Genomic DNA, 25,434 nt, shown 5'->3' with positions numbered 1-25,434 from the left:
GAGGTTCAAAAACAAGAACATAAACAAAAACGTAACCAAAAACCCAGCCACAGTGTTGTTCACTTAGGAATAACTTCCATCCCATTTAATCTGCCTATTATCTTGATTATAAGGCATGACACAGAACTAATTAAAAGAACATCATATGTCAGCAGTGAGTACAAAACCTTCAAAGACTTCCTTTCTTGCAAGCAGGCAGACATCTGCAATGTGTCTTTGCCTTTTGAGCTACTGTCTTCATGAAGAATACCTACTAGTCCTGGCGAAAGGGCCTTTAGTTCTGCTGTATCCACAAACATTCCTTCCTCTATGAGTGGACCACCATTGGAAGAAAATGAGCTGAGGTGTTTTTCCTTCGTGTTTTCTGTCCTCTCCTGGGAGCTCCTTTTCCATTCAGTGCCACATACATTTGCCTCCCATTGTGCTGCCAGTTAAAGGATGCATACGTATTGTATCCGTTTTCCTCTATCCTCTCCTTCAGCTTACAGTCATTGTTAAATTCTTTCTGCAAGTGAAAAATAGAATCTTTTATTTCTGTGATGATGATACTTCATTCCATTTGACACAAACCATCCGGAGAACTCCAGTTCAAGAGCTTTCTTTGCTGTTACCATTTGTACCTAAGTTGTGCACTTAAGGCACATTATCAACAACAGAAGAGTAAAACTCAACCACAAAGCAGATTCTGTGTTTGAAGGCTCATGATTCATTTTAATTGATCATCATAAACATATTAGGGTCCCTTTAAAAAGCTAGTGTGTTTTGACTATGACATGGTTTAAGTGCCTAGAATGATGGTCGAGAGCAAAGATGCTACTGGTGGTATTTGTGAAGAGCCAATGACAAACAATAGTGTTACAATCCTGTTTTCAGAGTAAGGACCATGGGGTCTCATCGGAAAAATAGAATTACAGAAAAACCTGTCTTTCTCAAGTTTGCAGACTTTGCCTGTAAATCCATAATAAATACATCCACGTTGGTAAGAAAACAGATCTTACAGGAAAATCATAATAGTTCTAGATAATCAAGAGGCCAGGGAGGGGTGGAGGGATGCCTTCCTTTCTTAAAAATACTAGATTTCTCCATAACCTGGAATTTTAACAGATTTTACTCTGAGCTCTAGGAATGATTGAAAATTAGGACATGAAATGCCTTGCTTTGTGAATTACCATATCAAAGAAATTACAAACATGGTGACTGATCACTGTGTATATTGTATAAACCTGAGACTTTGACCCTCAGAAATTCCACTCAGTTGTCACAGTCCTTTGGCTTTGTTACAGGTGACCATGTGTTTTTAAGGGGTCTTTGGGACAAGAATTGATTTTCCTTCATTCCTTAGATCCAGTGTCTCACTCTGGAGTTACTGATGTGTAGAGGAGGTACCTCACTAATCTCAAAACTCTGGCTTTGGAAATGTCCCTCTTCCCTTACACCCACACTAAAGCAGGTAAGAAGCTCAAGAATTGGAGCTTTTGCTCTTCTGGTTCTACCTTTTCCAATCCAAGCCAAGGGTATTATAGGCATCTTTCGTTGGCCTCTACTGGGCAATTCAAACAGTTTTTCTCACCTCGGGATTAAAAAAAAAGTTACTAAATTCTCAACTCCTGAACGTGTGTATGTTTAAATATTCAGGTTTCTGTGAACTAGATCCTAATTTTGAACATTATCAGAACCATCACAAACAGGTATATATTATGTTCATGTTTCTAGTTTAAGCTTTGTTTCCTGGAATTTATTTATCCAATGTGCTTCTCTTCTATAAAGTGATATTGAAGTGTAACATTCAAATGGTTCATTTGGTTGAAAGTAAGAGGAAAATCGGTAAATTATTTAAGGTAAATATTTTAATGTGACAAAAATTCTGCATTAGAAAGGAATTTAAGTCCTTCCTATGTTTTTTTTTTCCCATTTATTCATCTTAGTTTGTCTAAAGCTATGTGGCTTTCAAAGCAGAGATGATTTTTTAACATAGTTATATTCATTCTAATAAAGGGGGCGCAGTTTAGAGACTGTGGGAGGACTGAGGTTTTTGGGATGAGTTTATTTTTTTATTTTTATTTTTTAAAATTTATTTATTCCTTTTGAGAGAGACAGAGACAGTGCAAGTCGGGGAGGGGCAGAGAGAGATGGAGAGACAGAGAATCCGAAGCAGGCTTCATGCCATCATCGCAGAGCCCAACGCGGGGCTCAAACCCATGAAGCCGCGAAATCATGACCTGAGCCGAAATCAAGAGTTGGGTGCACTTAGCTGACTGAACCACCCAGGTGCCCTAAGATGACTTCATATTCGCAACAGAGCTGTATATAGAAAAGAGCAGTGGATGTGTAGTTATTTTGTCTCCCCAATATAAATTTATAGAGCAATGTCTCTTAAAGTGAGGTATACCTGTGGCAGACTCCTAATCTCAAGTGTTTTTTAATATTTACACTTTAGCTCAAATATATCAGAATCTCTGGAGGAGGGACCTAGGAATCTATGTGTTTACAGCATTTAGGCGAATCATCAGTATTAAAGTTAAAAAAAAAAGTCTAGGCTAGAGCAAGATCTCAAAAGTAGGGTTTTGGTAGTTTAGAGAAAGGTTTTAAACTTCCTCAGGATGCCTCATAAATTTCTTTGGCCCTTAAATCAGGCTGGATGAGAGCCTGTTTTATTTAAACACCATTTTCTAGTTAACCTAATTCTGTCAGTCATGTGGAAACCAAGAATACCATAGATGCATTATTCAGAGAAGGAATAATGAAAATATAAGAGAGACATACATTTCCCAAAAGGGAACAGAGGAAAATATTCAATACATAATAGAATAAAGAGCTGGTTTAGTTAATCACTCTGAGTGTTGGCCTAATATTTTCAAGAAGGTTTCTGGCATCAATGGAGATCACCTGAAAAAAGATGACAGGAATTTATAAGCATTGCCACTGATATACAGAATTATATTAGGTATGTCCTCATGAATTTTGATGGCATACCCTTCAGTGCAAAATTCCTAGTCCTAGTCCACCCTGAGAGGGACATTCAGTTTGAGTAGATTTTTCATTTAATTTGAAGCCATCATATTTTACTCTTCCTGGTGGTAATGCAAAATTGCAAACCAAATGCACTGTGGTTAGAAAATGGACTTCTTTCTGAAATGGGCTGAAAGTGGAGGGTACGGCCTACGATGGGATGAGCTGCTAGGAGAGGTGGTTAGGTTTATGCATTTATGACTTTGTGCTCTGGATGGACTGCGTGCTGAGGGTATAGTGCAGGACAAGGCAGACCCTGCCCAATTGGAGTTTACAATAAATTGGGGGAAGATAGTAAACACTAAACACAGTAATGAGAGATTTTTCCGATGAATCCTATTGCAGATAAGTAAAAGGGGGTGCTATGCTAGAAAGTGGGCGTCTACTTTAGATACAGAGATGGGACAAGATAATTCACACATCTTAGAGTTCAAGAAGCATCATAGGCACAGTACATGAGCTGTGTTGGGACAGAAGAAAAAAGTGGGGAAATGAGAGAAGTAGTAAATATTTTGATGACACTGTTCATTTAAGAATTATCCATTTCTTGAGGTGCCTGGGTGGTTCAGTCGGTTAAGTGTCTGACTCTTGATTTCAGCTAGCTCATGATCTCACGGTTTGTGGGATTGAGCCCTGCATCAGGCTCTGCACTGGGAGTGGAATCTGCTTGAGATTCTCTCTCTCTCCCTCTTCCTTTTCCCGTCCTCTGCTTGTCTGCTTGTGCTCGCTCTCTCTCTTTCTCTCTCTCTCAAAAGAAAGGAAGGAAGGAAGGAAGGAAGGAAGGAAGGAAGGAAGGAAAGAAAGAAAAGAAAGAAAGAAAAGAAAAAGAAATGCAAATTCCTAGAACTTACCACAGCTTTAGTGTATCAAAAAATCTAGAAATGTGATTTAATCTTCCCGGTGATTGTGATGCATACTGAAGTTTGGGACCTGCTGGCTCTATGCAGCCACTACCATCATCCTTATGCTAACCAACAAAATAAGGTTATTTACACATTTTGAAGTGATAGTCCTTAATACTTGCTATGAAACACCAGAGATATATGTACTCAAAGCATTGGCTGGATTCCAGCTCCATCATTGAATTAATGATTGTCGCCCACATAAATGAAAATATGGAGTTGATTGAACGGCACACAAATGGTAAATTTCTTAATCTGTCTCCCCATCTCATATTTTAAAAGAAAACAAAATACCAGCTCTAAAACACAGTATATGATTTCCTCCTTAATTTAAGATCTTTGTTTTGAATGATTCTTCTCCAAGTTGTCTGCAGCACCCGTGCCAATCTGACCAGATGCTTCCGTGAGAGTCTGACCCTTTAACAGTTCAGAGCATAGACTGACGAATGCCAGTAACAGCTTGTGTGGTAGACTGATGGGTGAACAACAGAGGAAATTACAGAGTTGCAAGAGCCGCTTTGCCAGCCCTTGAAACTCTGGTGACCAGCCCACTGTGGCTCTATTTACTAGCAATAGAATGATAACAAAGCTTTTCAATGTCTGAGGGAAACATTCCAAAACTCTGGTAATGATTTACTACAGCGGACTTGGAAAATTAAAGCAGAATACTTACTGAGCCATAGAGTTTCCCCTTCTTGTTCATGGCTAAATAATAGTTGCTGTTAATGGCTTTGACGGCAACAACTCCGATTTCCACTGAAGTTATCTCCAGGATACCTAAACCATACAATGGAAAAAACAAACACACAAAAAACAACAATAGCTAAACTTAAAGAGTTGCATAAATTTAGGTGAAAGAAAGAAAATCAGAAGACCTACTGAGTTTTAATTTCTGATCATCCTAAAATTAGTAGATTTAAAAAACTGGGGAAAAAAAACCAAACATTTTTCAATGTGCCTAAAAACCCAGGAGTTATATTGAAAAAAATAGTAAGTCTTTAAAAGAATTCCCCTATTTTTATTCTGAGCATATAAGGAAAAATGTTGTTTTAATTAAAATACTTCCTTTGCTAACTCTACATTTTCAACCCCATAAATATTGAAACAACTCTATCGTAGCCTAGATTTCACAAAAAACTTATCAGAACACACATCTGTACTATGGTATTAAATTAAATCCATAGCATATGTCAATAATATGTCAGATTTACCTCAATCTGTAAAAACAGTGGTAAACTATTTCTCCATTGTAGGATACTCAGATAAACTAAATCTCTTGGCTACACTTAACTGATAAATTCAGTTTGGGAAAATGTGTTGACATTCTGAGATACAGAAAGACTGATCCCAACATCCACATTACCTGTAAAATAGCAAAATCACTACTCTGAGTTGGGAGAATATCCAATATTCACCAGCATTTTTAAAGGCTTTTTCCCCCCTAAAAAGAATGGAACGCTGAAGGTTTTTGTAACTGATAGACAAGAGAACTTTTGTCCTCATACACATATTTTGGTTGGTGCATCTAAAGGTAATTTTCTCTGAAAAGTATGTAGGTAACTAAAGGGAGAGCATTTGATATTTTACCCCAAATCTATTTTAGGTTAAGAAACCCTCAGGTGCTAAGACTACTTCTTATTCTAGAACTCGGAAAAGCTTTCTCAGGTGAATAGCAAAGGCTTCTGGATCCAGAGTGTCTGGGTTTGAATCTGGCTTTACATTTACTGGTGAATGACCACAGGAGAAGTCACTGAACTGCTTGTGTTTACATTTCATTTGTAAAATGGGCAACACGATAGTACCTCCTTCCTAGTCGTGTTGTGAGGAATAAATGAGCTGGTACGTATAAAATAATTAGAACTTGCCTACAGCTAGAGCTTTAGTGCCTCCTTAAATATTATTAAAGAAAATAAATTTCCTCTCACACTTAATAGATTTTGGAACTCCTCCTTCACCAAACTGTGTAAATCCTGGACAGAACATACAAATTCCCATTGGCTTAGCCCATAAAATCTGAAAGGTGATTATACGTTATCATTTATTATGTATCAACTGTCATAAGAAATGCCGTTCTAAATGTGCTCAACAAATTGGGTGTTTATACATATACCTTCCCATAGGGAAAGAGTGGCTTGTTCTTAAGACATGAATACCTTCTTTCCTCCTCATCCATCCTAGGTGGACCAGCCATGTGGAGACCAATAGAAATGTTTGAGTTCCCCCACTGCAAAGTTGACAAAACCAGAGAGCTAGACTACATGCCATGAATGAATCATTCTTTCCATGTATCTCGTAGGAAGCCTCTGACCTAACACAACACACTCCCTCAATAATAGGGTGAAATAAATCTCAGTTGGCAAACTCAAACCAAGGTTAGGTTACAAAGGGTGAAGGAGACCATATCTGTATTTTTAGTATCCTGTTTCCTTATGCAGCTAGTTGCCCTCAAGGCACAAACAAATACACTCACTTATTTGCATATTTTAAAATAGTTTCTTATAGTTTATTTCTTTAGTTCTCACAACAGTCCTCTAAGATGGGCATTGCTCTTAATTACAGATGAAAAAAACCAGAGGATATGAGATTATATAACTGATACAAGATGATGAGGTGACACAGGTTAGTAATGATGGCTCCAATACCTAAGCTTCTGGCTTTCAAACTATTTCTCTCCATCTCTGACTACTTGTCTCTCCATCATATCCCCCCTCTCTTTCCCATTGTCTCAAGGGAATCCTGTTGGAAAACCATCTGACAAAATGACTCATCAAGATAATAGTCTTTAATAGGCATGCCACAGAGGAAAGTGTCTAAGTATCAGGGAAGGGAATGTAATATACTTTATGTCACAAGCAGAAGATACAGAGTGAGGCAGGAGGTTGAATTCTGGGGCAAAATATTTAGGCCAGTATTTACTTTGCCTAAGAAACAAGTAAGCGCTGTCAGTAAATTGCAAGGTGTTCCCTATATGTGCTTTTGTAACTGGAAATTGTTAGAATGAAAGATTGAAGCAAAGAGTAAAGCAGGATTTTTGAAGGTGAACAAGATGTAGTGGGGTTAATCTATAGTAACAGACTGAGTTGACAAAAGGAGAAACGTGAGACAAATGTTACCAAATCCTTGATCAATCACTTCTGAGCATGCACTGCACATGATATATCATATTTATCTTGGAAACCCCTGGGTTTTTCTGCTTTGCACAAAATAGAATCTCGATATTGAAAGAATCCATTCAGTCAATGAACCATTTTCCCCACTCTGTAACCAGTTAAGACTAGTGTGAAAAGGTTCACTATGCTTCAGAATACAAAGTGGGAAGAACTAGATGATTTAAGGGTCTTTCAAATTCTGAAAAAGAACTTTTATGGTATAACATATGCCAGCAAATTATAATCTGATAATTTTGTGGTAATGAACAATGACTGTCTTTACTATGAACATCTGTTAATACGAAAGTGACTTTCTGAGGGGCTCAAGTCTAGAGGACTTGTCCATTTTTCATAAAAAATCTCTCCAGTGTTCTATGTTCTTTGGTGAGAATGATCAAGTCTTCCAATAAAAAGTATTTTTGCAGGGCGCCTGGGTGGCTCAGTCAGTTAAGCATCAGACTTTGGCTCAGGTCACGATCTCATGGTTCACGGGTCTGAGCCCTGCGTTGGGCTCTGTGCTGACAGCTCAGGGCCTGGATCCTTCTTCGGATTCTGTGTCTCCCTCTCTCTGTGCCCCTCCCCTGCTCATACTCTGTCTCTCTGTCTCTCTCTCAAAAATAAATAAACACTAAAAAGAAAAAAAAAGAAACTTAAAAAAAAGTATTTTTGCAAAGGACAGCCAGAATTTTGCTTTATGGTTGTTAGACTAATAACTTAGTGTATTTTGGTTCAAAATTCAATGCCAATTAAAGGATGACCTCCTAAGGGAAAGTAAGTGAAAGACATACAAATTTTTCTGTATTTCTTAACAACTTATATGAGCATACAATTATCTCACAAGTTATAAAGTACTGTTTTGTTACTCAAAGAAACTAACACCTAAAAATTATATCATCAATGAAAGGGAACACCAATTATATTTCCCATTCATATAGGTCAGCTGGTTTTTTTAATTTAAAGACATATTCTTGTAGTGAAATTTGTTGTAACAACATCAGTTTTGATGTCTCTTAAAAGATGAATATCCCAAGTGGTTTTCTAAATCTGTTTAAGAGCTTCGGGACAGTTTAATTCAGACACATAGGAAGACCTATGAGGAGAAGGGCACTCTTGTAGGAAATGGGAACATAAAGTCAAATGAATCAATCAAAATCTAAAATCCCTCCTCCTCAATCAAAATCTGTGCTCTACTGGGAGTAAAAGACAAATACACAGAGAATTACAATAAAACATATTAAGTGATAGAGCTAAGATGGAAGACAAAAGAGGCAAAAATAAACGTGGCTCATATTGGCTGTGGCTCCAAGGCAGACTTCCTCTTTGGAGATGAGACTTGAACTGAGTTTTGAAGGTTGCACAAGAGGCATTCAGGGGAAAGGTGGGAAGACATGAACAAAAGCATTCATTAAGGTGAAAACAGTATGGTGTTTTCCAGAAAAATCATAACTTTGATTTACCAACTAGAGAACAAGGAGCAAGGCAGAAAGTCATAAGATGTGAGATTAGGGAGTTAAGGCTCAAGGTATCAACCATGCTGTATTCTGGAAAATAGGAAGTATTTTATATAAAAATATATTACTTAAAAACCATATTAGAAAAAGCCAGTATTTGGCAAATTCAAATTCATGTAAGTAAATAATAGCAATCTGTAAAGTTTATTTTGAATTATACTTAAAATCCCACATGATGAAGTTTGATTATTGACATTACAAGTGATTGGGACATAAATCAGCTCCTGTTTATGAGCAGATTCTACCAAAGAATGGAACATCACCATAGTAATGGGGAGGATTTTGCAAACTGATGAAATCCAAATGGAAATAACCTAGAAGTCACAATTTTCATGTAAATCATCTTTTCTTTTAACTTGCCAAGGCATGAGTTATGTTTTGATGAATCATTGGGTAGTTAATCTGAGGAGGGCCATTCACAAGTTTCTCTTCCAGTTTATGCTTTTCATCCTTCTCCAGAAGAGAAGCATCTGACTGATTTTCTCCCCAGCAATCAGGTTGGACCAAGAATACTTCTCTTTTGGGGCTATTAGAATAAACAAGCTATTGGCCATCATGGTAACTTTCTCCTTAAACATTTTTTTTAAAGTAAGAGGCAACTTTAAAAAGTAGGAGAAAGTAAAAGGCAAGTAAAACTTTAATAAAATTGGTACAGACAAGGGGAAAACTAGATATAAAAATAAATGCAAAATTCCATTATTCTCTCCTAAATAAACAGAACATGAATATATAAAGGAATCCTAGAGATTATTTGAGTAAATTAATTTGGCTAATACCTATTAAGCAACACTGTGTAGGATTTATGTTATCTCTTACTATGGAGGAGGCAAAGACAAGACACAATCTTTACCATCAAGGAGTTTTAAACCTGGGTAGAATAAGGACACAAATAATTAAAGTAATTACAATACAAGGAGAATGTTTTAAGTGCTATATGAGAGAGAAAATACATTGTCATGATTTTAAATAATAAAATGTTGTCCTGAAGAAGATGGTTGATGTTTTGGGTGAATCTTTCAGGGATAGGATTTTAGTAGGTAAGAATTTAAAAAGTCGAGGAGAATAATCTGTGTGGAGAAAAGTGAATGAGTAAAGAAAGGCATGGGGGAGGGAGAGGGATTCAGTGTGTATTTGAGCTATGGTTGACTACACCAATTGTACTTTGTGGGGACCACTCTCGATACAAGTATAGATTGTATTTTATTGAGTAGCAGTGGTGCTCTCCTGGGTGAAGAATGTACTTTTCAAAAACTTTGTTGTGAAACTTGGAAGCACCTCCATAAATGTCAGAGCCTCACGAATCCAGAATCTGTCACATCTGTTATTTCGCTCCGAACATTTTACTCAAAATTATAATGTTTGATAGTTTTAGACAATGTACTGAAACATATTATAATTAGTATAGTGTAGTAAACAAATCCTAACTTCTCTAAACTAAATCTCTTTCTCATGATTGTTGTCAAGTGTCCCATATAATATAATATAATATAATATAATATAATATAATATATCCTAATTATAATTTCTAATTATATACTAATATAAAAAGGCCTGTACTCCTGACTCTGACTTTCTGGAGTTGTTATCACATTTACCCTATACACCTCAGAGATTGTGTGGCCATACCCTAGAGTATGGGGCTAAATGGCTCCATCTGCGGTCTTGAGAATCACCTGTGAGTCTTATCTCCGTAGTGTATCTTTCTCAAAGAACCATAGAAATCGCAGTGATGTTCATTTTTTTTTAAAAAATTAGAACAGGGCATACATACATGGTTCATAATATGAGCTCAATATATTTTTATTGAATGAATCATAATGAATCAATGAGTGGGCAGTCCAGTAACTAGCTGAATAAAGGAAAACTCAGCATTCATTAAATACAGAATTTTTTTCTTTCGATAGTATAGTAAAATTTGTAAATCCTTGAGATAAATAAGTAACTCTACATCCAAATAAAATGAAAATGAAAGTAAAAGGAAATGCCAAAATGTGTATACTTCAAAGGAACAGTGGATTGCAAAATATAAATATTTGTTATTTATAGGCAATTATTACAAATCTGAAACTCCTTTAAACTTTCTTAATATATGTATGGCTCTTCAACTATTCATTATTAAAATTGTGAGAAAAGGGGTGTCAGACATGTATCAGAAAGGCTATCTAGAGCATGAGGTCTCAAGGCAGCTTTCTTGGTTAAGAAAAGCACCAGTTGGGGTAAGTTGAATTGAAAGAGTAATAGTATAGTAATAGTAATAGAACTAATACAGAATGACTGTCTTGTGTCATATACTTTTAATATTCATATCTCAGTCTCACAAAATGTATCAGCTAAGCATTATTTTCTGTACATGTTGAAATTGGGCCTTGGAGAAATTCAATCAATTGGTGAACACACACTCACCTGGGGTAGGGTGGGTTCAATGTTTGGATCCAAGGCCTATTCTCTTTCCACTAAATCAGGTTTTGTTGAATAAAGTTAAAAATAGCAAAATAAAAAAGGCAGTGATAAAGACTGTTTCATCTGTTTTGAATACTTTTCTCCATATTCTAGCAGACACTTGATTTTTAGATTTCAAAAGGTATTTTAGAGACGTATACCGATTAGTTAACACAAAGAGATTAATTTTTATATAGATTAATTTTCTAGGTAATTAAAGTTTTACAGCTTTTTAGACTTTATTAAAAAATAATTTGGCACCTTCATCTTCAAGTTCATTCACTTTTTTGTTCATATATGGAGATTACTAATCAAAATTTAATGTTTTTCTTGATGACATTATCTCTAATGACTTTCTCTGCTGTGAAAGTAGGATGCTCTAAGGAGCTTATGAGTACCTCCATTAAAATAAGCTGATAAATTAATATGAGGTCTGGTTAGAATTGAGTCAAAATTATGAGCAGGTTTTGATGGTGTTTTTTTTCTGAGTACAGGATATGAGGTTTTGTGTAGAAATCCTAGAATCTCTTTTTGATACATTCTTTCTTACATCCCAGAGAGTGAAGTTCTACACAAATGTGCAAAATTCTGGGGAAACATGATAATATTTAGGCTTATATTTAGAACAAATTATGTTAGTTTTATCTTTTATATTTATGATAAAACAAATATAATTTTCTTATGTTATAAAAATTGTGATAATTTGCAAACAATCTAATGGGGTATAATTTTGCTTCATAATTACCAAGCTTGCAAAAATTATACAGCAATTATTATTTCAGCTGGTAGTTCATTTACACTCTTTAATTTCTTGAAAACATGATTCCACTCATGGTTTTTGACAGTGAAATGCTACTTTACATCTAGGAAGTCCAATAGATTCTAGGCTCATAAGATTATGTCCAGAAAAAATACATAGCAGTTTTCAAAGCTAAATAGTTTCCATCGTAATAATTAAAAATATTTCAAATAATGTTTTCATTTCTCTTTAATGTGAAAGTTAAATTAATTGAAACCTCAACACATTATGTAACTGCTGCTCTCACAGAGCACAAAGGATCTTCCCTGAACACTTTGCAAAGAGACTTGATCACACTTAAGCCTGCCTTCCACCTGCAATAGGCTCTGTCCCTAAAGGTGACCTCAGGTCCTATGCTGAGTCTTTACTTAAGAAAACCCAATTCTATCCAGCTTCAAATCATACATTGTCCAAACCTACCTTCCCAGTCTATTTTCAGTGATTCTCTACTTATTCCCTTCCATAATTTTTCACTTCCATGTAGACTCTTCTCTTTTTTCTCACCTCCTCCAGTCTCATAATCCTTTGTTCTCCCTTAGAACCTCATTCATCTTTGGCTTAGTTGGAGTTGAGCTCAGTTAATATTGTAATCTCTCTCCCTTACTACAGTAGTCTGAATAAAATCTGTCTTATCACCTTTAACAGCATTTGATGCCGTTTGTTTGCTTCAATTACATGAGCTCAAAAAGTTTCACAGAAATTATGAGTAGAAAACTGTCACCAAATTCATGGGTAGCATATGCCCTGCAAAATAGTCTATGAGTGGTGAATGCAAAAAGGAAGAAGAGAATGTGTTTTTGAAGACTGGGAAAGGAGAGCACATAGCTGAGGGGTATGGCTCTTAGCTTAAGTAGCCCTGTTTGGAATTGCATATTTACTTGATTCAACAATATCAAAAAGTGCATCTAGACTCTAGCTTAACTGTCTTGAAAGAATGTCAAAATGTTTCTAATGCTGTAAATTGAGAGTAACTGGACAGCAACATTTGTGATACTACTTTTATTTTTTGTATTGCCTACTTATATTCCCATTTCATTTCTCTCCACCCTGCCTTCCACCATCTGTCTGTCTGTCTCTTAATCACACACACACACACACACACACACACACACACACACACACACACAATGAGGCAGCCAGTTATTTCAGACACACATACACACAAAATTTTAAAGGGAACATCAAAGTCATATTTTATGTGACGAAATTAATGGAAGAAGTATAAATGAGAGGGAAATGGCTCTAAAAGAGCAGAAGAACTTGGCTTAGCATCTCAGCTTTGTTACTTAGCCATCAAAATGACTTTTAATAAGTGATTTATAATTCCTGAGTCTTGGTTTCCTCATTTGCAAATTGGAACTAATTGCATACAGTTCATAGGATTGCATGGAATCTGGAGAAGTGGGTATTGAATAGGTATTTACTATCTGCTGAAGCTGGCTCATTTTTTTATATCAGCTGTTCTCAACTTAAGCATGCATCAGAATTATCTGGAAGGTTTGTTTAAACACAGATTGCTGGGCTTTTTAATTTACTAGATCTGGGGAGGCGCCAGAGAATTTGAATTTCTAGCCATTTCCTAGGGAATGGCTGAATCTGTTGGTGCAAGGACCACACACTGTTCTATACACTACAATTCAGAAATGGAGCAGGTTTTTGACATAAAAAAAGCATCAACAGAAACAGAGAAACAGAACCACAAACAGGAATAGACACACATAATGTTAGCAGCCTAACATCAATGAAAAAATTTTAAAGAATGTGGAAAGAAGTATGAGGTTTTTCTTTTGTGTATTTTTAAAATGTTTATTTATTTATTTTGAGAGAGAGAGAGAGAGAGAGAGAGAGAATGAATGAATCTTAAGCAGGCTCCACCCTCAGCGTGGAGCCAGATGCAGGGCTTGATCCCACGACCCTGGAATCATGTCCTGAGCCAGAATCCAGAGTCTGAGACTCAGCCAACTAAGCCACCCAGGCACCCCTCTTTTGCGTATTTTTGATAGGTGTGGGACTCAACATCTGCATGACTATAGCCATGTGGACTTGGTATTTGTGTACAAATATACCTTATCGTTGTCTATAGGTAATTTTTTTTAGAGATTTGCAAGAAGATTATCATAATCATCATTTTCTTACCCTGAATAAGAGTGTGGAAATGTTGGTTGAAACTTAAGTGCCTTCAGTTACTCCTTTAAGTATTTTACATGCATTCTCATAGGGCTACTTGTGTCCCCATTCTAAAAATTAAGGGACCATGTGACCCCTTTATTGTTATGCTTATGGCCAAGAAATTGCTACAGATCAGTAGAGAGTCACTTGATCTGTTATCCTCCACCCAGAGTTAAAGGCATATACTTGCTCTGGAATGATCTCCCCACTTTTAAAAAGAGGACACCAGAATGGGCTAATCATTAGCCTAGTTCTGGCCACCCTGTGCTATTTTAGACTCCAGATGCCCTTTCAGCATAATGCAACCAAAATGATTTAGTTTCTCTATCATCCACAGTTCTTTGAGATACCGTGACATGAATTTAGAACCGCAGACATAAACAGGACCCGCATTAGCAGAAAATTCTCTATATAAGAGGATACATATTTTTCTTAATTTGTTAAAGACCAGAATGACCTTTTGACATTTTTAACTGGCGCTTCAAGGACAAATGTAGTCATTAGCTTGGCCTTATTGATGAACACAGTGGCAAATTCTAAATCATTTCTCAATTTAAGGCTATATTCAATTGAACAGTATTATAGTTTAGCCATTGTCATTGACCTACCATTAAAAGTACCAGAAACTAACAACACAATTTTAGGGACAATACTCCCAATTGTAAATTAATTGTTAAAGTGTGTTAAAGAATGATTTTCTGCTGCATTTTTAACTGCAAATTAAATGTGACTCTGGAGTGTTCCCGATTGATCATCAGTCAACAAATACTTGCAGGTGGTCATTTAAGGTCTCTTCATGGCACTGTGCTAGATCAATAGATTTAATAATACAACAATTTTTCTTTTTTATTTCCCTCTCCAAAGATTGCTTTTTGTCCATTTAAGCTTATTGAATTATGTCAGGAAATAATTATTTTTCAGCATTTTAGGCAAGTGTTATTTCACACTCATCTTAGTGCAAGTCTTAGTCAACTTGTCTGAATAAAACATGCTGAAAATTTAGTATTTAAGACTAGAAGATAGGTTACAACTACTATGTACCTGAGTTCTTACACATAAAATATTTCTGGGATCCAGATTATAGAAAAAAAGAGATGAAGAGAAAACCAAAACTGAAAAGTTGATAGAGGAGAAACACTGCAAGAAATAGAATGAATGCACCGACTTGACCTAAATCACGCTAACTGCAAATGTTTCACTTTACTCAAAATTTTATCCAAAATTGTGAAAACCTTTAAAATTTGGGGGAAAAATTATATGCAGAGAAAAGTTGTCTTAACTTCTTTGTAGGATACATTAGTTACGCTGGATGAAATGCCACAATATTATATTTTGAAGAAATGTTTCCATTTATGTTTATTTATCAAAATCTGAAAACATCCCCCCCAGAAGACTCAATTAATATTATTTAATTCATATAATCAATTGTAAGAAGGAATTTGAATTCACTTGCTCAATTCAGACTAGTGTATATAGTATTGTCAAATAATGATTAAATTCACCTGAAATATGATAATTTATAATAATTTATGATGATTAAAATTTCAGTGTATAGATATGGGATAGGGAAAACAGAAGCTAAAAACTTGAAAATAATTTGTCAAACTGCCATTGAAATGGCAAAATACATTTCTAGGCAAAGTGGTTGGCTTTTTAGCAAGTCAGGTTAGTAAATTAATTGAAATATCTATAAAAATCAAGTAGCATTCAATAGTTTCATACTATTTGATTTCTATTGCAAATGTTTCCTCCTCTCCTACTAATTCTAGATAGCCAAAAGAAAACTCTGATTATAATATAATTTAATTTAGTACAAACATTGAAATATTTCAGTGGAGATTATTCTTGGGTAAGATTCAAAGTAAACCCTGTTTGTTTTCGTATAAGAATCTTTACAAATGATGTCCAAAGAGATGTCAAATCTAGTGTCATAATTTAATTTTAGGAGAAGCTATATTTAAAGTCTCCTTATTTTACCAAAACAGACCCAGAAATCCAGGACCATAATACAGTATACATTTTTGGTCAGTGTTATTAAATAGATATATGAATAGAAACATGCATGACTGTCTTATACAAACAAACTGGTGAAAATACAATCATAAAAATTAAAAAAAACTAAGCAAATAAATAAATAAAAATAGACATGCTCTGAGAAAGCTCAAAAAGCTTGATTAAACTATGGCAGACCATAGAAATGGGGCTGAGGAATAAAACTCTATTAAGCAGTTTTTATTTATGGACAGGTTACAGCTACTCTGTAGCTGAACTTAATTCTTGATGCACTGATAAAAGAACTAGGCCAATTTTCTTATCAAGGATAAATGGTTCAGTATGCTTATTGCAACTTCTTTCAAAAGTCTGATCGTGGATCATTTGGCAGAAGTGAGAACTACAGTGAAGAACAAGGAGAATGAATTTGGTTGGAAGTAGAGTCTCAATTTTCCCTTAGTTTATTGAAAGCATGACTCTTTTGTTTGTTGTATGGGCCACATCTGTACTACCAGCACCTTGCCCATAGCAGATGCCCAATATAGAATCATGGAACAAATTAATTTATCTGAATAAATTAATGTGCAAAGTACCTGTTTCAACTTCGGCCTACTTACTTTCCTCTGGAAAGAGGAAAAGAGAGAAAGCTATTGGCAGATATCCCTTCTTAATTTGGGGTGCCAAGCGACCCTGGGTACTTGGGTAAAATCAGAAGCCAGTTCATTTTCACCTTCTGTGGCAGATAGGAATGTAGAGGAGCACAACATTGTCCCCCTCCACTGGCCCAATTTTTCTTCTACTGGGTCTCTGACCCAGAGACTGATCCCTCACATTAATCTTGGGTATATATATTCAACTCAAAGTTATGAGTCGTTACCTCGAGGGACTGATTACCTTATGTAATCCTATGAAAACATTAAAAAATACTGGATGTTTACTGTGTATGAAAGCCACCTACCGAGCATGAAAAGAGCCACCGTAGCTTGCATGCTGTTGGAAGAGAAAGAATAAAATGAAGTCCCAAACCTAAGTACAGAATTATTCTGCTCAATCTTTTCCTCCTAAATTCTACTCACTTCTTCCACAACAAAAGTCAAAGACCACTTTATTCCTTCTCCTTACATAGGTGTGCAGTCATAAGAACCTATTTGAAAAGCTTTAAAAAAGTCCCCTAACCTTGAAGTCTAGTATCTCAGTCCACACCACTCCAGTGGACTCAGTCCACACCAAAGGCCTGTCCTTTGCCTCAGAAACTTGGTCAAGAATGTTAAGGTAATGAAGTCTGCTGCCAGTGTCCAAATACAAACAATTACTTGTTGACTCTGAAACCCCAATGGGTGTTTTCACCTTGAGTGCTTAACAACTTTCTGACGTGGTGGGAGATCCTATCTTTATTCCTCTAGCCTACAAACAGCCTTCTCATCCCTCTTTGCTTTCTCAGTCAACACTTTAAGTCCAGAGAGGATGACAGAGTCTTTTCTTTATGTTGAGACTTAAAAGGTACTAGAAGAGCACAGCCATTTCACGCCCTTCCCCATTCATCATCATCAACTCCTCTTTTTACTGTTTTTCTAACCTGCCATTCAACAAAAACAGCCGCTAATAATTATGTTTGTGGTACTAGGCTATGTGATCTAATTGCACAGACTTGTGGCACATGTCTTGTCCAGTTACACAAACTTGATTTCTAAAAAGAGAGCTTCTGAGACATTTTCTTAGCTGTCTGCCCACTCACAAACTTCAAGCGATATGGACACCATCCTGTGAAATGCCTGTACCTGACCATTGTTTTCATTTTTTTTTTCCCTTTCAACTTCATTCAGCTCTTCCAAAAATACTGGCATCCCTAGAGAGTGAGGAGTGTACTACCTACTGGAATCTGATTGTTTTCTTTTTTCAGCTGCCCTTGCTCGCTAATTACTGTGTAAGGTAATCATGTTGGAAAGTCAGAGGTATTTTTGACTTTTAAATTGAAGCAAAGTATTGACACATGAAGTCTTTAAGTAAACAGAATTTTTTGACCAATTTATCAGAGGCAGAAAAACATATAGTTATTTTCTTTGCAAGATACTTTCTCAGATTCTTCATACTTCCCTTAATTCTTACCATAGCCTGACAGTCTTACCTATGTTCATAAATACTTTTAAAAAGATTAAGGAGAAAACTATATAAGGAAAATTATCTCATGTAGATCCCTATCCAGAATAACTTGTTGATATATGATATATTTGAAGAGTTGATATTACAAATGAAGATTTTGCTCTTACTTTTAGCAAACAGGTACATTTCATTGATTTTTTTTTTTTGACTTCACCAAATCTAGTTTTTATGATGTCTGTTGAAGCAGATCTTGTCCTAATAGTTTGGCATATTTTGATAGTAGGCTTTTAACCTGACACCACTCTCTTCTTCATCAACACCTCCAACCTCAACAAGCACCCATATTGCCACGATAACTTAAGTGAAAAATACCACGGAATGAGCATATATTCAATATCAAAAACATTTGTTTTGACATCGATGGCTCAGACCTTCTAAGTAGTCCTGGCAAAATTACCTTCTAGGCTCCAACAGAAAACAGCTGTTGTAGGTGGCAAACTCTTGTCAGCCCTTCAGAATGGCTAACTGGCAAGATCTTGTTCCAATTCATCTTTAGCCTCTGCTGAATCTGGACAAACAACTGTGAATTTGTGCCAAATTCCTCTTCCTGAAATAGGCAGCCTGGCTTCCCACGGAGACGTAGAGTTTTTAGAGCCTTAGCGTCCCCAGGGTATCTGCTAGTACAAAGCTGGTCTAGGATAAGCCACATTAATAGCAGTTTCCTCTTGTCATTCTTAAGCTGTCCTTTTATATTTATGAGCTCATCCGTATGAATTAAATGTTTTGCATCTATTTTTGCTACTTCAATAGCTGATACTACTCAAAAACTGCAAGTTCTTTAATCCTTCAGTGAATAGCTTTTCAACATTTCCAAAAGTATTTGATTTTCAAAAGAAAGTTGACTAAAAAGGCATTATAAACAAGGTGCAAGGAGACAGTTGTAGTTGATAACTGCTCTTTCTCAACATATGGCTTATGTTACAACTGAACAGGTCCTCAGCTTTTATCTGTGGGAGCTGTGAGGGTGACTGCTTATAAAGTCTCATTGTCTAATTAATCGTTACTTAAAACTCACCTAAGTAAGTCTAACATGGATAGGAAGTTGGTTTCTGTTAGCTGTTCCACCTTTCACCCTACCACACATCTGGGAAATATTCAGTTTAAGATCAGATCCAAGCCTTTTGGCATTAACCACCTCTAAACATTAAGATATCACCAGCAATTTGCCTCTGCTTCAGAAAATTAAAAGCATATTTGAGATATAAACATGAATATGCCACTAATATTACTGGCAATAATTGAGAGCTATTCTTTTTATTATAGTGGGGAAAAAAAAGAAAGAATATTCTCAGATGAAATACATAGCATAACTCCAAATGGTAATATTCTCCTAAAATAAATGCATATACATTTTTATATAAATGCTAAAAATAAAGTTTATTAAATGCTACTGTTTTTCTTTATGGTCATACTTTTTTTTATAGTAGGGGAAACACCCTATAAAAGTAGTTAGCAATTTAAATTGTCTACAGGTTAGGGATTGTTTATTTGCTCAATTGATTAGATATTGTCATTTTTTTGCTAAACTGTTGCCTATTCAGTTTAAAATAGAAACAACTACTTGGATCTTTTATTCAGACTGATTGAATCATAGCAGTTATATTTCGCATTCATATTCTGATAATTAAAAATGATCTTGTGGGGCGCCTGGGTGACTCAGTCGGTTAAGTGTCTGACTGTTGGTTTCTGCTCAGGTCATGATCTCTTGGTTCATGAGTTCGAGGCTTACATCAGGCTCTGTGCTGACAGTGCAGAGCCTGCTTGGGATTCTCTCTCTCCCTCTCTCTCTCTCTGCCACTCCTTGCTCACTTGTTCTCTCTGTCTCTCTCTCGGTGTCTCTGTCAAATAAATAAACTTAAAAATAAAAAAATTAAAAAAAAAGATTTTGTGGCTAACACTATATATAGTTACAACCGGTAAAATTATTACCATTGGTTATGACATCATTTGCACAGGATAAAGGTTAAAAGAGAGGTGGTACATGGGAAGTAAGTTGGAAAAATTTATTTGGGAGCTGGATTGAAATTTTTTGTCAACATAGAAATTAAGCAAGATTAGATACTTCTTTAAGAAACATATGCACTAATTTTGGAGCTTCTTTGCTGCTGGGGTCTCCCCACTCAGATGTTGTTTCACCATATTTTTTTTTTATCTTGGAGGTTTGCTCAATAACTGAGACTCTAGGAATCTGCTTGCATTATAGCCATCAATATCCAAATGCTTATGTCTGCTAACTTTTTTTTAATATGAAATTTATTGTCAAATTGGTTTCCATACAACACCCAGTGCTCATCCCAACAGGTGCCCTCCTCAATACCCATCACCCACTTTCCCCTCCTTTCTACCCCTAGTTTATTCTCAGTTTTTAAGAGTCTCTCATGGTTTGCCTCCTTCCCTCTCTGTAACTTTTTTTTCTCCCTTCCTCTCCCCCATGGTCTTCTGTTAAGTTTCTCAGGATCCACCTAAGAGTGAAAACATATGGTATCTGTCTTTCTCTGTATGACTTATTTCACTTAGCATAACACTCTCCAGTTCCATTCACGTTGCTACAAAAGGCCATATTTCATTCTTTCTCATTGTCAAGTAGTAGTCCATTCTATATATATAAACCACAACTTCTTTATCCATTCATCAGTTGATGGACATTTAGGCTCTTTCCATAATTTGGCTATTGTTGAAAGTGCTGCTATAAACATTGGGGGTACAAGTGCCCCTATGCATCAGCACTCCTGTATCCCTTGGGTAAATTCCTAGTGGTGCTATTGCTGGGTCATAGGGTAGATCTATTTTTAATTTTTTGAGGAACTTCCACACTGCTTTCCAGAGTGGAACTCTGTTTTGAGGAACCTCCACACTGTTTTCCAGAGTGGCTGCACCAGTTTGCATTCCCACCAACAGTGCAAGAGAGTTCCCGTTTCTCCACATCCCTCCCAGCATCTATAGTCTCCTGATTTGTTCATTTTAGCCACTCTGACTGGCATGAGGTGATATCTCAGTGTGGTTTGGATTTGTATTTCCCTGATGAGGAGTGATGTTGAGCATCTTTTCATTGCCTATTGGCCATCTGGATGTCTTCTTCAGAGAAGTGCCTATTCATGTCTTCTGCCCATTTCTTCACCGGATTATTTGTTTTTTGAGTGTGGAGTTTGGTGAGTTCTTTATATATTTGGGATACTAGCCCTTTGTCTGATATGTCGTAAAATGTCAATACTACCCAAAGCAATCTACACATTCAGTGCAATCCCAATCAAAATTGCACTAGCATTCTTCTCAAAGCTAGAACAAGCAATCCTAAAATTTGTATGGAACCACAAAAGACCCGTAATAGCCAAAGTAGTATTGAAGAAGAAGACCAAAGCAGGAGGCATCACAATCCCAGACTTTAGCCTCTACTACAAAGCTGTAATCATCAAGACAGCATGGTATTGGCACAAAAACAGACATATAGACCAATGGAATAGAATAGAGACTCCAGAATTGGACCCACAAAAGTATGGCCAACTAATCTTTGACAAAGCAGGAAAGAATATCCAATGGAAAAAAGACAGTCTCTTTAACAAATGGTGCTGGGAGAACTGGACAGCAACATGCAGAAGAATGAAACTAGACCACTTTCTTATACCATTCACAAAAATAAATTCAAAATGGATGAAGGACCCGAATGTGAGACAAGAAACCATCAAAACCCTAGAGGAGAAAACAGGGAAAAACCTCTCTGACCTCAGCCTCAGCAATTTCTTACTTGAGACATCTCCAAAGGCAAGGAATTAAAAGCAAAAATGAACTATTGGGACCTCATGAAGATAAAAAGCTTCTGCACTGCAAAGGAAACAATCAACAAAACTAAAAGGCAACCAATGGAATGTGTCTGCTAACTTTACATAACTTTAGTTTTTCTTAAATAATTGCATTGATAAGAGAAAAGGGAAGAGGGAATTGAAAATGTAGCTTTGTTCCTTTAATTGGAGACTCCGAATTTTTTCTCATGCGATTTCCATGTTTGGTTCAATGTTTTCTAAAAAAGCACTGACATTTAAAACATTCTTTAAAAGGTCATTTTGAAGACATGTGAGCAAGTTGTACTGAGGGTGTTGTATGTGCAATTAGGATTCCTTTCTCTGTAAAGCCTCGCCAGCTTCTTAGATGAATGAGGATCTACCAGTTCAGTTTTCATCATCTTCTGTATCTTTGGGTCTGACACAATGTTGTTGATCCCATTTTGCATGCAAAAAACCATATGGGACTGAGAATTAAAAACAGTTACCAGCCAAGCTATTATAACACACAAAACCAAAGACCACCAAGAGCAGAAACCATGCTAGCATCATGCTAAAAGGAATGTGAAACAGTGCCATGAATATTATGGTTACTCAATACCTAATGATTGGTTGATATTTACATGTAGACACTTTGGGTCTGGAGCTGCAGACATCTACTTTGCTTCTGATGGTAGTGCGGTTGCATGTAAATAGCTGAAGGGAACACACACACACACACACACACACACACACACACACACACGCTTCCCTTTCTATCTTCCCTCTTAAGAAACAAGAACTAATAGTGTTAAACCCACCATATGTGTAAAGCATAAAAATGAACTCCATTTTACCATGGAATACTACAGAGATATGTTTAGTGTTTTGTTAAAAACTTTTTACTCTTGGTAGGGAGTCTGTTGATAGTAGTTCCAGCTTTGGCTTGGCAGATAGTGAGTATATGAATTTGGAAGAGCCAGTTAACCTCTCAGAGTCTCCTTCATCATCTGTAAAGAGGTTGCCCCAGAGGTGATTATCAAAGTCTTTTCCAGCTTTATAATTCTGTGATCTTCGAACAAGAGCCAAAAATACAATTTAGGATTTGGCACCTGACTTTATACTATGCTAGTGCCATGGAACTGCTTTTTTCATTAATCTCACATGTTGAATTTCTCTATGTAACCTGGTTTGACTTTGTGGTTTTTTCCTTTAAAGGAACTAAGTATACTATCCCTGTGGCAACTGCAGGTGATTCTTAAAAGAACTTTTAATCATACTTGGGAAATAAATGCGGTGCTCAGTGGTGCACACGTGCTACTGCCCTCTAGTGGGTGAAACCATATCTTCCCTAGATCCCCCACAAAATAGGTTAAGGTAAGGCTTCTCAAACTAATCACCTGAGGTGGGGGTCTCAGCTTCTGCATTACAAATTCCCAGGTGATTTCATTGCTTCTGGTCCTAGAATCAGCAAGAGTTTGACTAGCAAGAGTTTAAATGATTAGTGTTCTTTGGCACAAAATTGGTCCAAGTAAGGAAGGAAACCCATTCAGCATGTGCTGAGAAATAAGTTTCTAGTTAGTAAAAGATGAAAAGGAAGGAGAAAAAAAGGAGGAGGAGGGAGAAGTATAAGAAGAGAAGCAGGAGAAGGAGGAGGAGAGGGAAATAAGTGCACCAGATTGAAAGGACTCATTTGGCAAAGCCACACTGCTCTCGTTCAGTGGCTATCTCTAGAAAGTTTCTAAGTCTAGGCTTCATATGACAGTATATGCATTAGGACTTAGGGCCCCTCTAATGTTGTATTGTATTTTAGTAAATTTTAATTAACAGGCCTACCAAAAAATTAGAACTAATTGAACCTAAATATAGAAAACAATTCTATAATTATGGACAAACACATTGGAATCAGTCTAGACAGAAAATATTCTCCATATTTGTGTAATTTATTGCAGAAGGAAGCTGTGTTGATGGGAACAATGAGTACATATGTCCAGATGCACTCAACTCTTGGCATCGTGGGATTTCTTTTCAGACAGAAGAGCAGTCTAAGTTTAGCAGCAAAACATTATATCTGTTCAAAGCACTGTGCTGGGTGTAGACCTACCCAAGGAAGACAACAGTGGTATTTTGTCATTTCACAGAGGGGAAGAGAGAAAATTAACATTAACTATCATAAAGTGTAATGAAGCTTGTAGGAGATTAATAATCGCTCCAGTGTATGGGATATCACCATGTACTTGACCCTAGGCTAAGCACACTGTGGTCCTCACCTTGATGGCCCCATTATACGCATATGGAAGCTGAAGTTGAAAAAGCTCAGAGTTAAGATCCCATCTCTTATGAGACATCAGATGTGTAGGCTCTTAACTGCTAGATTATGTTGCATTTCATTGGTTTTCAAAATGTTAAATCCAGTTGACTAACAGATGAAGTCAATCCTTTTCCTGTGTGTGATTTGTTTCCATATTCTCAGTAACCACTTCTGTAGTGCATTGGAGGGAGATGATGCTGAGACTGCCAGTTTGAATAATAAATGATGTGTGTCTGGATCCCACTATCTCTACATTTGTATTTTATGTGTGGGGAGTTGACTGTAGGAAGAGGGAGGAGCTGGCAGGAGGAGAGAAGGCAGAGCCTGACCCTCTCATCTGTTTTTAGATCTGGCTTCCTTCTCCTTCATGAGAGCATTCATTCTCTTCCATTACCTCTTCTGGGCCTCACTCTCTTTTCAGAAGCAAATGGTCTCATGGTACAAAAAGGTGATTATCACTTCTTTTGCTCCTACAGCTAGCAAGGGCACCACTCCCTCACACTAAGTGTTTCTCCAAATTTATCTTCCTAGCATTATGCTTCCAGTAAGCCTTGGTCTTGAAACTTTGTGATGCCCCATATCATGATTCTGAATGAGGATACAAGCTCCCTATCATCATGTCCATTATTCTAGGCTCTCTATCTTCTCCCATTTTGCCATATTATCCCTGCACTCTAGAATGAGAATTCCTTTGAAAAATACTGCTTCTTCTAGCCCTTTCCTTAAGTGTGTTTTGAAGATTCCTAGGCATCTTCTGCAAAGATTTCTTGAAACCCAATACCAACATAAATTTTCTCCCAATCCACTGAAAAGAAATGCTTGCCACATTCTCATCCCAGCTACGAAGGGAAATATAGTCACTTCACACAAAAACTACATTCAGAAATGCCTTAGAAGCTTATCAACAGCAATGCTTATAGAGGTAATATTAAAGAATATCAGTAATTTGGATTGGACAGACTAGATGTACACAGTAGTTAAAGGAATTATCTCACTTTATGCAGTAGTGGTTAGTCCATGTTTTTTCAACCCCAACTTAATGTTCTTTCTACTAGCTCTAGAAAAATGATGCTATGCAAAGTAGCTTCTACCTGAGATGGTTAATGACAGGAGAACAAGAAAGCTGATGTCTAAGAGGTTCAGTCATCTGGAAAACAAATTTACTGGTCATGAATCAACCTCAGGAAGGCTCAGTGGAAATTGATCATAAATGCTGAGGGGAAATAACTGAGTGTAAG

General features: G+C 36.5%; 1 protein-coding gene across 1 annotated transcript in view; it reads right to left on the bottom strand.

Moving 5' to 3' along the window:
* Positions 1-307: 307 nt before the first annotated feature.
* The window catches only part of FGF10 (fibroblast growth factor 10), a 79,607-nt gene continuing 54,480 nt past the window's right edge, over positions 308-25,434 (bottom strand). Inside the window, exons 2-3 of the mRNA XM_047073743.1 lie at positions 4,585-4,688; positions 308-505 (exon numbers count right to left, since the gene is read on the bottom strand). Coding sequence (XP_046929699.1) covers positions 308-505; positions 4,585-4,688 — 302 coding nt within the window. The remainder of the gene's footprint in view (positions 506-4,584; positions 4,689-25,434) is intronic.

The sequence above is a fragment of the Lynx rufus genome, unplaced genomic scaffold (assembly GCF_022079265.1).
Source record: "Lynx rufus isolate CCGP_SWC_20201006 ecotype Redwood Valley unplaced genomic scaffold, mLynRuf1.p SCAF_1, whole genome shotgun sequence".
NCBI lineage: Eukaryota > Metazoa > Chordata > Mammalia > Carnivora > Felidae > Lynx > Lynx rufus.
This window is presented reverse-complemented; position numbering and strand designations above follow the sequence as displayed.